Source organism: Amborella trichopoda, chromosome 13 (genome assembly GCF_054954075.1).
Source record: "Amborella trichopoda isolate Santa Cruz 75 chromosome 13, AtrichopodaSantaCruz75HAP2 v2.0, whole genome shotgun sequence".
In the NCBI taxonomy this organism is placed as follows: domain Eukaryota; kingdom Viridiplantae; phylum Streptophyta; class Magnoliopsida; order Amborellales; family Amborellaceae; genus Amborella; species Amborella trichopoda.
The window spans coordinates 1623573-1637635 of NC_142348.1; the positions used below are offsets into that span (position 1 = coordinate 1623573).

The following is a 14063-nucleotide window of genomic DNA, read 5'->3' on the forward strand; positions in this document are numbered from 1 at the left end:
CCCAAGTTTTGGGCGCCCACCTGGGCGTTGGGCGGCCTAGACCCCCCTAGCCGCCTAGGCACCACCTAACGTTTTCTCAAACACTGGGCAGGGAAGTGGAGGCCGATATGGAAGAGAATGAGGAAGATGGTCATTATGTTGAGGAGGGTGATTACCTTAATGATGATGCCTTTGCAATCAGATGGAAATTTTGGGGTTGATGAAGATGATGAAGAGTTCAGGACTAAACATGATTCATTTTATTTATTTTGCTTACTGTTTTCTTTCTGTCACTTTCTATACATTGAGGGCTTGTGCTTATGCATTTGGACATTTAGAGTTTATATTCTTTGAAATGGAGCCACTAGACAGCCATATGGCATTCAAATTTGGGAATCAAGATTTGGAAATGCCATCTAACTTTTGGTTCCCTGTGGTAGTTACATCTTCATTTATGTTTGTGAAAAGTGATCCAATATTTACTTAGTTGCTTTCAAACTTCAGAAATTTATTTTTCAAATTTATCTTTAATTATCTATGCATGTACTTTATATAAAGCATATAATTTGTTGTTTTATTTCATACATCATAGAATCATGTCTTATTATATACGAAATCTACATATACATATATGGGTCCTATATACACATATAAGCATATACATTAGGGTTGGGGCACATATATTCGTGCGTAGGACACTTCAAAACCAGCGCCCGCTAAGCAGCCGCATCACACTTAGAAGGCCAACCCCCCAGGTCTCCTAGTGCCTTTAAAACATTGAACATTCTAACAAAGAAGTGATATATACGAAACATATGTACATTTAAGTATACAAAAATGTTTTACTAAAAAATAATTCATACCAGGGTTCCAAAAATCACTAAGGGGACTAGGAACCGCATGATATATACATATACATACGGGTTCCAAAAATTACTACATACGGGTTCCAAAAATTACTACATATACATACGGGTTCCAAAAATTATTAAAAAATAATTCATACCAGGGTTCCAAAAATCACTACATATACATACGGGGGCCTGTGCGAGCCCCCCACAAAATCTGGACAAACTGTATCCCCCTTAAAATAAAAATGTTTTTTAGCATTAATGTATATATAAATATATAAATAAATAAATAAATATATATATATATATATATATATTTTAAACCTTGTTTAAAATTTTTAAACAACTAATATTTAAGGGGTGAAGTTGGTCTAGGGTTCGCACCTAAAACAATTAAAGTAAGGTGCAAGTCTAAAAGATGCCATTTAATTGCCAATAATCCCTATGGTCTATTTCCATCTCTAATTATGAAATTTGAATATTCAAAAATAGTGTAGACCTAGTAAACCTACAAATACTTGAAAATCTTGAAAATGGACGATTCAAATAATACATTACAAGATGCACTGTTTCCAAAACTTGAAACCCTTTTCTTTTTTTCTTTTTCTTTTATACCCACGCATCTCGAGGTCAGGATGATCAATTGGATTATTTTACGGCGTCAGAATAACCTTTCAGTGAGTTTATGAGGTGTCTTATAGTATTCTTTTGAAAAAAGAAGGCCAAGTGGGCCGAGCTGGGTACCGAGTTAGCCGATCCGACTCGAAACAAGTAGATGACCAGTTCGACCCACCAGCCCAAATTCTTAAACACCAATTCATACATACACAAATGGGGTACAGGCTGTGCATTGACATGCAAACTCACATTCACATGACTTGTATTATGCATTGAGATAGAATCGAACTTTAAGTTAGAGGGATAGCGAGCAAGTTAGTTCAACTATTAAAATAAAGAATCCAATTAGAGCACAATCTTAATTCCACATGGTCTTTCAGTTAGATAAGGTTCCCCAACTTTCACATAAATACAAACCACTCAAACAGCCCATTTTGATCAGCAGAGTAAGCTTATATCATTACCATGTCAAAATCATATTCAATCTTAATTCCAAATGGTAAATTCCTCATGTAGAAAAAATGATGTAGATTAGTCAATACTAGTTAAAATGTTGCATTTACAACTTAAACTGCCAAAGGGTGATAAGGAATCACAGTACAAAGGCTAGATTCAACCTAGGAACATTAGAATTCAAATATAACTCAAGTGAGACTGAAATGGAGTCTCAAATCAGAATTTACAACCAATACTTGAAGGGTCATTTAGCTTGCTATAACCAAAAAATTTTGGAGGCAGTATGTTCAAGGTGGATTGTAGCTTTGAGCTCCTATACAAAATTCTAATGTGGTAGCATGTCAAATAGTGGCAATAAATAAATTAAAAAATAGGAGAGATAATATGCATGGATGATGAGAACATAATTTTCAAGTGTTTTGAAACATGAAAAATACGATCCATATTACCTTGAGAGATGGGAAAAGTGATGGTTCTGCTGGCTTCGCTATATCCCATATGCAGATGTCTCCCTCTTCCGCACCAGACGCTAAAAGATTTGGGCTAATCTTGTTAAACTCCAATCCACGAACCTGCAAACATGAATAACCAGTAAGCCCCTTGTTTTCTAAAAAAAAAAAACATAACATGAAGAGAAGGATTTATTTTTATTTTTTTGTGGGGTGGGGTTTGGGTGGAGGGGTTGGGTTGGGGCCGTTTTTGGCTCACCGGTCCGGTATGTTTCTGGAGGCGTGCAACAACGGCATTCTCATTGTTCCTGGAGCTGCAAAACAAAATCCTCTCAAATTAAGACAGCTATACAGTTTTTCTACGAGAGCATTCTTTGCAAATTACAAATCTATCAAATGGACATTCATGAGTAGTAATATATAAATTTAAATAGAAAATACATTAAGAAGGATAGTAAACTACATGGTTGAGGACAAGAATGAAACCTCTGGAGGTTTTGGGACCTAATTAAATATACACTGTGCAAAAAAAAATCCACTTTGGAAGAAGAAAAAATCAAAGAATAATGTAGAAAAAACTAAATAGTGTTCCAAGAGTTGCCTGACAAAAACCACCTCTCTCAGTTCCCTGAATATTAGACAGACTATAACTCAAGGTCACCACCTTAGTCATGCTTAAACTTTGAAGATTACTTCTACAGCCCAATATCAAGTCATATGTCAGGGATTGAATGTTATTATAAGTGAACACAACAAAGGTTCCTTTTTTGTCTTATATAAAATTCAATGCACGTATTTAATCTTTATGATCAAACATAGCACCAAGCATCCTTTAATACAACAAATATGAAAAATAATACACACACACAAGCACGGGAAAAACCGTTAATTCTACAAAAATACATACTTCCTCTCTATACAAATACATATGTATCTGTATGGATTTGAATAATTAAGATTTAGTGTGCATTATCACACAATTGTCCATCCATGTATCATGTTATGCATGTACACAAGTTTACTGGAAGTTATAAGTAACCCAAAAAAAAAAAAAAAGGATTAGCCACATGGAGACAAATACTACATCTTATAAATCGGTCACAGTCAGAGACTGCATTCTCAAAATTTATAAAATTTGCATAATTTAGAGTAAATTACAAACTTACCAAAATATTCTTGGGGAAATCCATATATCAAACAAAATCAAACTACACAAAATTTAAATTCACATTAACCCTCCAAACTAAACAGAACTCCACCAATACACCCGACTGAAAGTGGAAAATCCCAACAAAGAGACCAAGTATTGAAAACCACATTATCAGAGATGAAACCCCCAAACTCAGACAAAAATCATTTCATTACACTAGCAAAATCTGAAACAAAAAACCCAAATCCTAGAATAAAGAATACCTGATAAGGGATAAAGGATTCCATAAATTGACACAACCATCAACCAAGCCTCCAGCAATTAGACCAAGTGAGTACTCCTCCGTACCAGATCCAATATTTCCCCATGAAAGCCTATTAAACCTCTCATTGCTGGTGCACTCTCCAACAACTGGTAGCTCCCATTTATCTGATTCAAAGTCCAGCTTAAATATCTCTAAATTCGCTGAAGAACTGAATGAGAGATCAACAGCTCCAGCCATGGTTCCAGCCGCCAAGAAAGGACTATCAGGTGAGAAAGCAACCAAAGCTGATCGAGGAGCCCCTTTGATACCCTCCATTTTGGGCAATTCTCGTGCCATGATTCCCCTCCACTGATCGAAACCAGAGCCCTGTATACCCTAATTTTGATCTTCCTTCCCTGAAGCTCCCCTTCACCAGTGGAAATCACACTTTCGAAAACCCAATCCCAAGACTCTCGATACAGATCTGCAATCAATCTGTAGAGCTCAGCACCTGGAGTGGAAACGACAGTTGTGCCTTCCGATTATGAAAGCTCCTGTATACTATCAAACCTAGTTTCCCTACTTACCAGTACGATCTCCACTTCACGAAACTTGAAACCGTGCTTTCCTTGTTCAGATCTGGTATCAATTTGTAAAGCTCTTCGAGTCTAGTAAAGCTATCACTATTTCGAGCCTCAATCCTCAAAGAAAAGTGGTCGATCTGGCGCAAGAAATATGAAACTGTGCCCTAATTTTGCAGGTTATAACAAGAACCGATAACAAACAGTGCCCTAATTTTGCAGAGATGAAGGACAGAAAATGCAGAGAAAAATGGAGCGAGTGGATCCGTTTGACGTGTTACATTTCCTTGCTCTTGTATCTTGGGTGAAAGAATAAAAGTGCCATCAAATATTTAATAAATATCAAAAATATCAAGTTCACCCTTCCCAAGTCATTTTAGCATCATGCTCTCCCTCTATCACCGTCCAAACCATGGATGGACGGGGATGAACCTTAAGGCGACGTTGCTATGACATCATCAAAACAATCCAACAAACTCTATTGTAAGATGTAATCTTAGTACAAAAAATTTTGAAATTTAATAGCCTAGGTATTAAATTTCATATATATATATATATGATAACGATCTAATGTAACGGTTGTATCATAGTATAATGTAACCACACTTATAGAAAAATATGTTTGTGGTATCTGTATGGCCCAAAATTTTGCATACACTCTTCATCTCAATAATCAATCCCAAAAAACATATCCAACAACGAATCTAAACCATTCAGTTGGTTAATTTCAAGATATTAGCCTTTACAAACCCAAAATCATTTTTTTCTTTTTTAACATTGTTCATCTAATAATAAAGAAGTCATCTAAAAAAATTGGAAACGAAAAAATAATTCTAATGCCTCGATCTAAGTATCTTATCAAAATGGATTATTGTTTATCTAATGATAATAAAGTCATCTAAAAAAATTAGAAACGAATAAATAATTCTAAAGCCTCGATTTAAGTATCTTATCAAAATGGAACATTGTTTATCTAATGATAATAAAGTCATCTAAAAAATTTGGAAACGAAAAAATAATTCTAAGGCCTCGATCTAAGTATCTTATCAAAATGGACGGCCTATGTTAATCAGGCTAAAAGAATATTTTTGAAGTTGCGCTTTCAAATTTTTCTTTTTTATGATTGTTCATTATAATGAAAATAGTATATATTTTAAAATTTGGATTAAACAAATTGCCCAAACATGGTTTTTTAAGGTTGTTGCATCATATTACCATACAACATCACTTCCCATACATATATATATATATATATATATATATATATATATATATATATATATATATATATATATATATATATATATATGTATGGGAAGTGATTCCATGCCACGGTTACACTATTTTTATTCTAATGAACAATTATAAAAAAATAAAAAATTGAAAACACAATCTATAAAGTATTTTTTTAGCCCAATTAACATAGGCCGTTCATTTTGGTGAGATGCGTAGATCTAGGCTTTAGAATGATTTTTTCATTTTCAATTTTTTTTTATGGCTTTATTATCATTAGATGGACAATATTCAAAATGAAAAAAATGATTTTGAGTTTATAAGGACTATGATCTTGAAATTCGCAAAATGAATGATCTATATTCGTTTTTGGAGATGACTCATTTGACCATATCTAGGGTTCAAATTGAACTTTTTTTTTGTTTGGGTATAGATTATTGAGATGAAGAGAGTGTGTATGCAAAATTTGATGTTATACAAATACCACAAACATGGTTTTCTAGAAGTATCGTTGCATAATACTATAACACAACTGTTGCATTGGATCGCTTATATATATATATATATATATATATATATATATATATATATAATGAGGTCATCTTTCTATTCATTGACTCTCTTTTATTCTAGAAGTTGTATTGGCCTGGCTTAAGTTGCTACAGCCTTAAATAAGAATACAGCCAAATATGAATGATACTCATTCTTATTTAAGGAGTTATTGTATTTCAATTTTACAAATTTCTATGAGTCTGCTATTCATTTGCATTGGCTTGGCTTTAGTTGGAATTTTCTGTTCCTTAAAGCTTGGTTCATAAGGAAGTTCCACAATGTATTGCTTTATATTCCAAAAAGCGTTAGGGATTTTTGCACAAACTTTTTTTTCTAATATTGTTTTGAAGTTATTGATTTTATTTTGTATTTGTGGAGATTTTAATTTTTCATCAATAGTTTTATACTTTACTTCTTCTTTTAAATGAAAAATAAATATTTTTTTTGTAAAAATCTTATTTTTGAGGCTGTTTATTTCGTGAATTCTTGGTTTATCAATGAAGTCAAATTTTACTTCATATCCTTCAATATCCGTTTTTATCCCAGTATTATCAATTCTAATGGGATATAGCATGTTTGAGAAGAGAGTTCCTAGAATCACAGGCTTGCTTAATCCTTTAACCATTATAAAGGGAAATTTAAAGCATGCACCATTATTGTAACTGCTGCATCGAATAGTTTATATTTTATTATCATTTTACTACCATCAGCAGTATTCAAAACCTGGGTTGTTCTACTGAAATATTTGGTTGGAACTAGTCCTTCATTTATACAGTTTAGATCAGCTCATGAATCGATAAGAGCAGTAGTTCGAAAAGTGAATTCATTTCGTACTACTATCTTTATGATGGTAAACCACATTTGGGTTATCACTTTATTCGTGAGGCTTACATATTTATAATCTTGTATTTTTCTTAATATATTACAGTTATTGGAAGTTTGTGGATTGTCTATTACTTTTGGGAGTGTATCTTCCACTTCGGGTGGTAGCATATTGTGATTATAATCATGCATTAGATTATTAAATTATTTTTCAGAATTTTTATCCTCATTTCCACTTTCATTTATAGTGGTTGCTACTTCAAGAATTTGTACTCTAGTTTTTAGAGTTATCAGTTCATTTCGTACCTCATTTATTTTATTTTTTAGATCATGAATTGTAGGCTCTTTTTGGTGTTGAGTTCTATTTTGAACTCTTTTCAAAATATCACTAAAGTTGTAATATTCATTAGTAGGAACAAGAGTTGGTTTAGGAACAAGATAACTTGAAGGTTCTTTGGCCATGTTGATATAATGAATTAAGGTTTTTTTTTCTTCTCAGGGTCACTTATTTTATCAATTAGGTCAATTATGAGATTTTTCTTCCTTAGTAAAAGTATTTAAGTTTAGGTCTTTCAAAAAGCTGCACTGGCAATTTATCTCTTCATAATCTGTTTCAGAATCTGAACTGGAGAAAATCAATTCTCCATCATTCATCTCTACGATGAGCATTTCTTCATCAGAGTCAGAAGATTATTTAGAATCATCTTTTTTAATTAAGAGGATATCAAATAATTACTTTTTTATTTCAATGCCTATTTCTAAAGCATTTATTTTATTTTTCACATGACATTTATTTTTATAGTGTCCTATTTTTCCACAGTTATAGCAAATTGAAATTTTCCTTTTTGCCCTTTTGTTTAAAGGAGTGACCTTGTAAGAATTTCTTAGGAAATATATTTTTCTTTTCTTTTGAATATCTAGACTTTGTCTTTCTAGAATCTGTAGAGACTCTAAATTTTTGTTTGTGAGAGGGCTTGGAAGTAGGTATTGTATTAAAGCAGAATTGCTCACAAAAATTTCCCAATTCTTTTTTTCTTGTCAGTTTTTGTTTCTCCGATTGTCTTTTCAATTTTAAGTCTGTGCATAAAACAAGTCATTCAGCACATATTTCTGCTGATAATTCTCCAACAGTGTACAAAGAATAAGGAATAATTCCTCCATGCTTATTTTCCAATATTATCTTAACCGTTTCTCCAAACAAATGAGGAAGGGAAACAATGAATTTTTCTTTCCAATAGTCAGCTTTACTATCTTCTCTGGATCGCAGTCTGGAATAAAATACCTCTTTATACCATTTGAAATGTGAGAGAGTTGGACAACGAATATTTGAAAGTAGATCATCAGATCTGGCTGATAAAGAGTCGTACTCCCCACAAAGTGAAGTGCGATCATATATATTGAAGTATTTACTGTATCTCCAGCAGTAACTATGTTTTTAAGGACCTGTCATGTTCCTACCTCACTTTTAACAGCCTATTGCTTAGTAGCATTTAAGATTTGATTTTTTGCTTCTTCGTACATATGAAAATCCCACCATCCTCTAAGCCATCCAGTAAAACCACATATAATGGCTTTAGCAATTTCGTGGTATTGATTTCTACTTGCTTTACATGCGGTGGCATACATAGTCATATGTTTCGTGATATCGAGAATTTAATTTTCAGACATTCCATCTATATTTCAATATACTATAGATCGTTCTGAACAGGAGACTGAGATAGTAATGAGGTCAACTTCTATTTATAGATCTACAGGAGTGAGCTTAGGATAATACATTCTTGTTGGGGCTACAAGACTAATCTTTTTTCCATAGTCAATCCTATTAAGCTCAAAGCTTTATGGTTTAAAAGCTTATTCTATTTTAGATATTTCAAGATCAAAAAAAATTTATCTTATTGAAGTACTTGGACATTACTTGATTTTTTTTTAATATCTAATTTTTCATATCTTTTCATCAGTTCATCTACCAATTCTTTATTATCTTCTTTCCTTTTTACTCTTTGTAGGTGAAATTTTCCTGTAGCAATACTTGGAGGCGGTTTGAATAAAACTGCACTCTTTTCTTTATCTTCATTCTTTTTTTATGGTTTTATTTTATTTAAGACGTTTTCTATTCTATTGGTATGTTTCCCTATAGTCTGTATGAATAGATTTGTATAATTATTTTGGTCTATTATATGGGGTATGGCTTCAATTTTTAGTCATCTGATTATCAGAATCTTTTGGTCCAATTTTGAAACGTTAAGCTTTTATGTATTGTTTTTCTCCTTTTAAGTTTAGATTAGTTTCAGGAAGATGGATAGCTTCAATGCTTTATCCTTTAATTGTATGAAAGGTTTGAAAGGTGTTTTGGACAGTATTAACCTGAAATTATAAGTATTTTACTCCTTCTTTTTTAAGGATATATCTAAGCCATTTAAAAAAATTTATATTTGTTTTATGTTGTATCATAAAATTATTGAATTTAATATGAAAGGGTTCTTTCAGTCTTTCATTAAATTCTTTGAGGAACCATTCTCTTATTTGTTTATTTTATTCAGATAAAAAATCACTTTTTACCCATTCTTTATCTATGACAAACGTATCTTGGGTTTGAATTGTTAGAACTTCGAAATCGAATTCTGACATGGTTGGCTCATCGGGCTTAGTCTGAGAAGAGTTAGGAGTATTTACAGTATAAACAGGATGTTGTGCCTGTTTTTCATTTTTTCTTAATCCTTCTAACATATTTTTGTCATCATATCAGTTTTCATAGTTAGATTGAGGTACTGAAGAAGTCGAACTTCTAAAAGGTGTATAAGTTGAAGGTACAATATTCCTGGCATGCAGCCTAGGAGCTAAAACAATATTTGGAATACTCAATCTAGTTCTTCTAAGGGATGGAAATTGAATTTCAATTTCTCCATTTGGATATTCAATTATTTGTTCAGGTTATTTATTTTCGGGAATACGTAAACGAGTCTCAGTTTGTAGAGACTAATCTTCAGGTAAGTTTAATTGCTTCTAGCATATAGCTTTAAGCGTGACAAGAATGGATTTTTCCATATTTGGCTGAAAAAATATTGTTTGTCCCTTTTTATCCATTAATCTTGCATTAGGACAAAGAGTGTTCATGACCTTATAACAAATTCTATAAACAAAAGCCAAATTTCTGGGATCTAGGGTCCATGTCAAAACCTTGAGTTTTAAGGTTAAGGGTTAGTACTTTTAATAAATTTGGATTGGATAATGACACAGAAAAATTTGGAGAGCAGTTGAAATATATAGGTCCATTGCAGACACTCGACTCAACAATCCCTAAAAGGGAGTCACTGAATCTTCTATGTCTACTATCTCTTAGGCAGAGTAAAATCGAATTATTTACTCCTTCTCTAGTTAATGGTTTTACTGCTATTTGTACAATACCTATATGAAGATAGTTATAACCCCTTTTTATATGATCTGCAATCATTTTAGTTGAAATGAGTTGAAAACTATCTTGGTTTTCCATAACTGAGAGAGTTTCTTCAATTGTTTTTATTGGAAAACTGCTTTTAAACTCAAATGTTCCTCTATTATAAATATCATTTGTAGGGACTTTTGGGATATTCCAGTTTTGTAATTGTTTATTAATATTATCTATTATTATTTCTTCTCTATTATTTACTCATAGAGTATTATTACTAGAGCTACCAGAAGCGGTTCTATTTAATAGTATTGTAAACAAATTTGCCATTTATCTTAGTTTTCTTTCCTTGAGTCAACCGGAAACAGTCTCTGCACCTTACCGCCTTCCTAGTTCACGGTGGTCTTTGGGTCACAACGACTTTAGGTATGTTAATTAGATAAATGTACAAATTGGTTCAGTTTTCTACTGAATAAAGTAGGCTCTGTAAAAGAAGCATTATTGCCGATAAGAAGGATAACTTTAAATAAGAATGAGTATCATTGCCGACAATACAGTTAGGTCACTTTTATTGTCGAGAATCCCTAAAAGGGATCTCCTTGATAGATTTGGCTGATTTCTCCTTTTAAGGGCAGTGACTCCTTTTGTTAAGTAGGTCACTTTTTTGGGATCGCTTCTATTAAGGAGATCTCTAGAAGATGACCTCATTACTACCTCAGTCTCATATTCAGGACGATCTATAGTAAATTGGAATATAGATGGAATGTTTGAGAATCAAATTATCGATCTCACGAAACATATGACTATGTATGCCACCGCATGTAAAGCAAGTGGAAATCAAAACTACGAAATTGCTAAAGCCATTATATGTGGTTTTACTGGATGGCTTAGAGGATGGTGGGATTTTTATATGGACGAAGAAGCAAAAAATCAAGTCTTAAATGCTACAAAGCAATGGGCTGTTAAAAGTGAGGTAGGACCAGGACAGGTCCTTGAAAATAAATATCATTTGTAGGGACTTTTGGGATATTCCAGTTTTGTAAATTGTTTATAAATAGATATATATATATATATATGGAAGATACTATAAAATGCATATAGGCGAAAATGAATAGTGATTTCGTTATATCTTCATCACCATCAAAACTTGCGGTCACAGTTGTCCGATAGCGTTTTATTTTTTAGTTTTTTTTTGGCCTAATAAGAATGATCTGATTATTTTTGGGGGTATTTTGGTCAAATTATATTTTACGAATTTTTTTCTTCATATTTTTATTAGGCGCGCCTCACTAAGATGTACATACACTCCAAATTTCAAGTAATTTTACTTGTAAAAAAAAATAAAAATTGAAATATTATCGAACAACTGTGACCGTACGATGAAGTTTGGATGGTAATGAGGGTAGGTGAAATCACTGCTCATTTTCACCTATAGAAGTCGGGAAGAGTTTTCCTATATATATATATATATATATATATATATATATATATATATATATATATATATATATCATGTCCGGTCTAGATAAACATATGAAAATCAAGTAGATTTACAAACTTATGAAAATCTTGAAAATGTATGTTCTACATAATATGTTGCAAGATGTACTATTTATGGGACTAAAAAAAAAAAAAAATTCCATATTCACACATTATGATGTCGGGATCATCAATTAGAGGGCTTTTAATAATAATAATATTATTATTAATAATACTAATAGTAATAGTAATAATAGTAATAGTAAGAATAGTAATAGTAATAGTAATAGTAATCGTAATCGTAATCGCAATCGTAATCGTAATAGTAATAGTAATAGTAATAATAATAATAATAATAATAATAATAATAATAAAAAAATAAAATAATAATAATAATAATAATAATCAAATGTTTTATTTGACAATAAATAAAATGCTGTGAATAATATCAAGTTATTTTAGGAAGAAAAAATGGTGTCAAGTCAAGGCCGCCATTGTTTGACCTTAAATTATTATAAAAACCCCATCACCATAGCTAGAAAACAAATGTTGATGCAAGTTTTTGATGACCAAATCTAGCTATAAATGAAATGTGAAATGGACATCTCGTGCTCACAAGTCCAAAAGACATTTTCATGTGCTTTCCTTGGTTTTACAAAAAATTTCCAATGGCTTCCCCCTTGGTCCAAGAATGTATGAGGTTCTTTTGATGCTCGAATATCCTCAAATTGATCATCTCGTCATTAAGATGCATGGACATGAGAAAGAAAATATTTGAAGTTTTGGAAATAGCGCATCTTGAAATGCATTTTTGGACTGTCAATTTTCAAGATTTTAAACTTTTCATATATTTGCTCCATCTACACTATTTTTTAAAGCTTTAAATTTTATAATTAAAGATAAAAATATATTTTAAGGCTATCATAAAAATATATAGTATGGAAACCACATTTCTTGACACTATTTGACGGTGCACTTTACTGTGATTGTTTAGAACTTGGGCTCTATACAAACCCCACCCTATTTTTAAATATCACATTTATTGCTAAATTGGTTGATTGAATAATTTGTTGAGGTGGTTTGACAATTTGATGATCTTTTTAAAGTAGAGGCGCAAAAAACATGAAGGCTATAGTTTTGGTGCATCAGGCAATGCAATCCACTCTAGTGCATCCACCCTCCAAAATCCATCTAGTAGATGGATTTAAAATCCGAAATTTCACTAGTGAATAATCAAAAGCGCACTAATTGCGTATCTAAAAAGAAATGTAAAGTTTTAACTTCAAATTTTATCTTATTTGAAAACCTTGTGGAACCTTTTTTTCCGATCCAAATAATTGAGATAAGGCTCGAATAATAAAGATCAAAACCATAATATCTTTTAAGCTGAAAATTCTTGGATAAAGCGCGAAAAGGAGGGTAATCTACAATGTTTTACAGTGATCTAAAATGAGTTTCACAACATAAATTCTTAAATCCATATCAACTGAGGCCAACAACTTTTCCAACACATAATAATCTTCTATTCTGAAGAAAATCTAAACACGTCACTCGTGTTTATATGGAAACCAGGCTGAACCATCAACCCCAAGACGGAGAGAGTTGCAACCTTCGAGCCTGGTCCACAAAACAAACCAAAAAAATGGCCTCAACCAGAGCTCCAAAGTCCAAACCATCCGGTCTGATTCTAGCTTTCAAAACCATCCTTTCACCACATGCTGGGATCTCAGTCCCATTTCAAATTCTCTCTCTGTCTCCCTCTCTCTCTCTCTCTGGCCATGATGGGATCATAAGGCCATTCAATTTTTTTTTGAACGTTTCATAAGGCCATTCAATTTCTCACACTCCAAATGCATGCGATCATAAAATGCATGAGATCATATATATAACTCCAAATGCATGTGATCATATACATATATATATGGTGCGGTTTCTATCGGATTGCAACCGCAACCTTAAGCAATCCAATTAAGACGCACATCCAAATTTAATATGTAATTTTGTTGTAAAAAATTCTTAGAATTATCTTAAAATCTATTTTCATATCTAATTAAAAAATTTTAAATTCCAAAAATGGTTAAAATCAAGTAAATATATAGACATATGAAAATCTTGAAAATAGTCAGTCTAGATAATGTTACAAGATGCACTATTTATGGGACTCAAAAACTTTTGTTTTTCATATTCATACATCTTGACATTGAGATGATCAATTAGAGGATTTTTCAACATTAAAACAGCCTTTCCGATTGAGGTGAATCTAT

At 32.0% G+C, this 14063-nt stretch overlaps 1 protein-coding gene across 2 annotated transcripts in view; it reads right to left on the reverse strand.

Moving 5' to 3' along the window:
• The window catches only part of LOC18428304 (transducin family protein / WD-40 repeat family protein), a 37670-nt gene extending 33036 nt beyond the window's left edge, over nucleotides 1–4634 (reverse strand). For both annotated transcript variants that reach the window (XM_088856120.1, XM_006837340.4), the window contains exons 1-4: nucleotides 4335–4634; nucleotides 3767–4231; nucleotides 2613–2667; nucleotides 2354–2476 (exon numbers count right to left, since the gene is read on the reverse strand). In XM_088856120.1, the coding sequence (XP_088712246.1) occupies nucleotides 2354–2476; nucleotides 2613–2667; nucleotides 3767–4104 (516 nt within the window). In that variant the 5' untranslated portion in view covers nucleotides 4105–4231; nucleotides 4335–4634. The remainder of the gene's footprint in view (nucleotides 1–2353; nucleotides 2477–2612; nucleotides 2668–3766; nucleotides 4232–4334) is intronic.
• Nucleotides 4635–14063: the final 9429 nt, after the last annotated feature.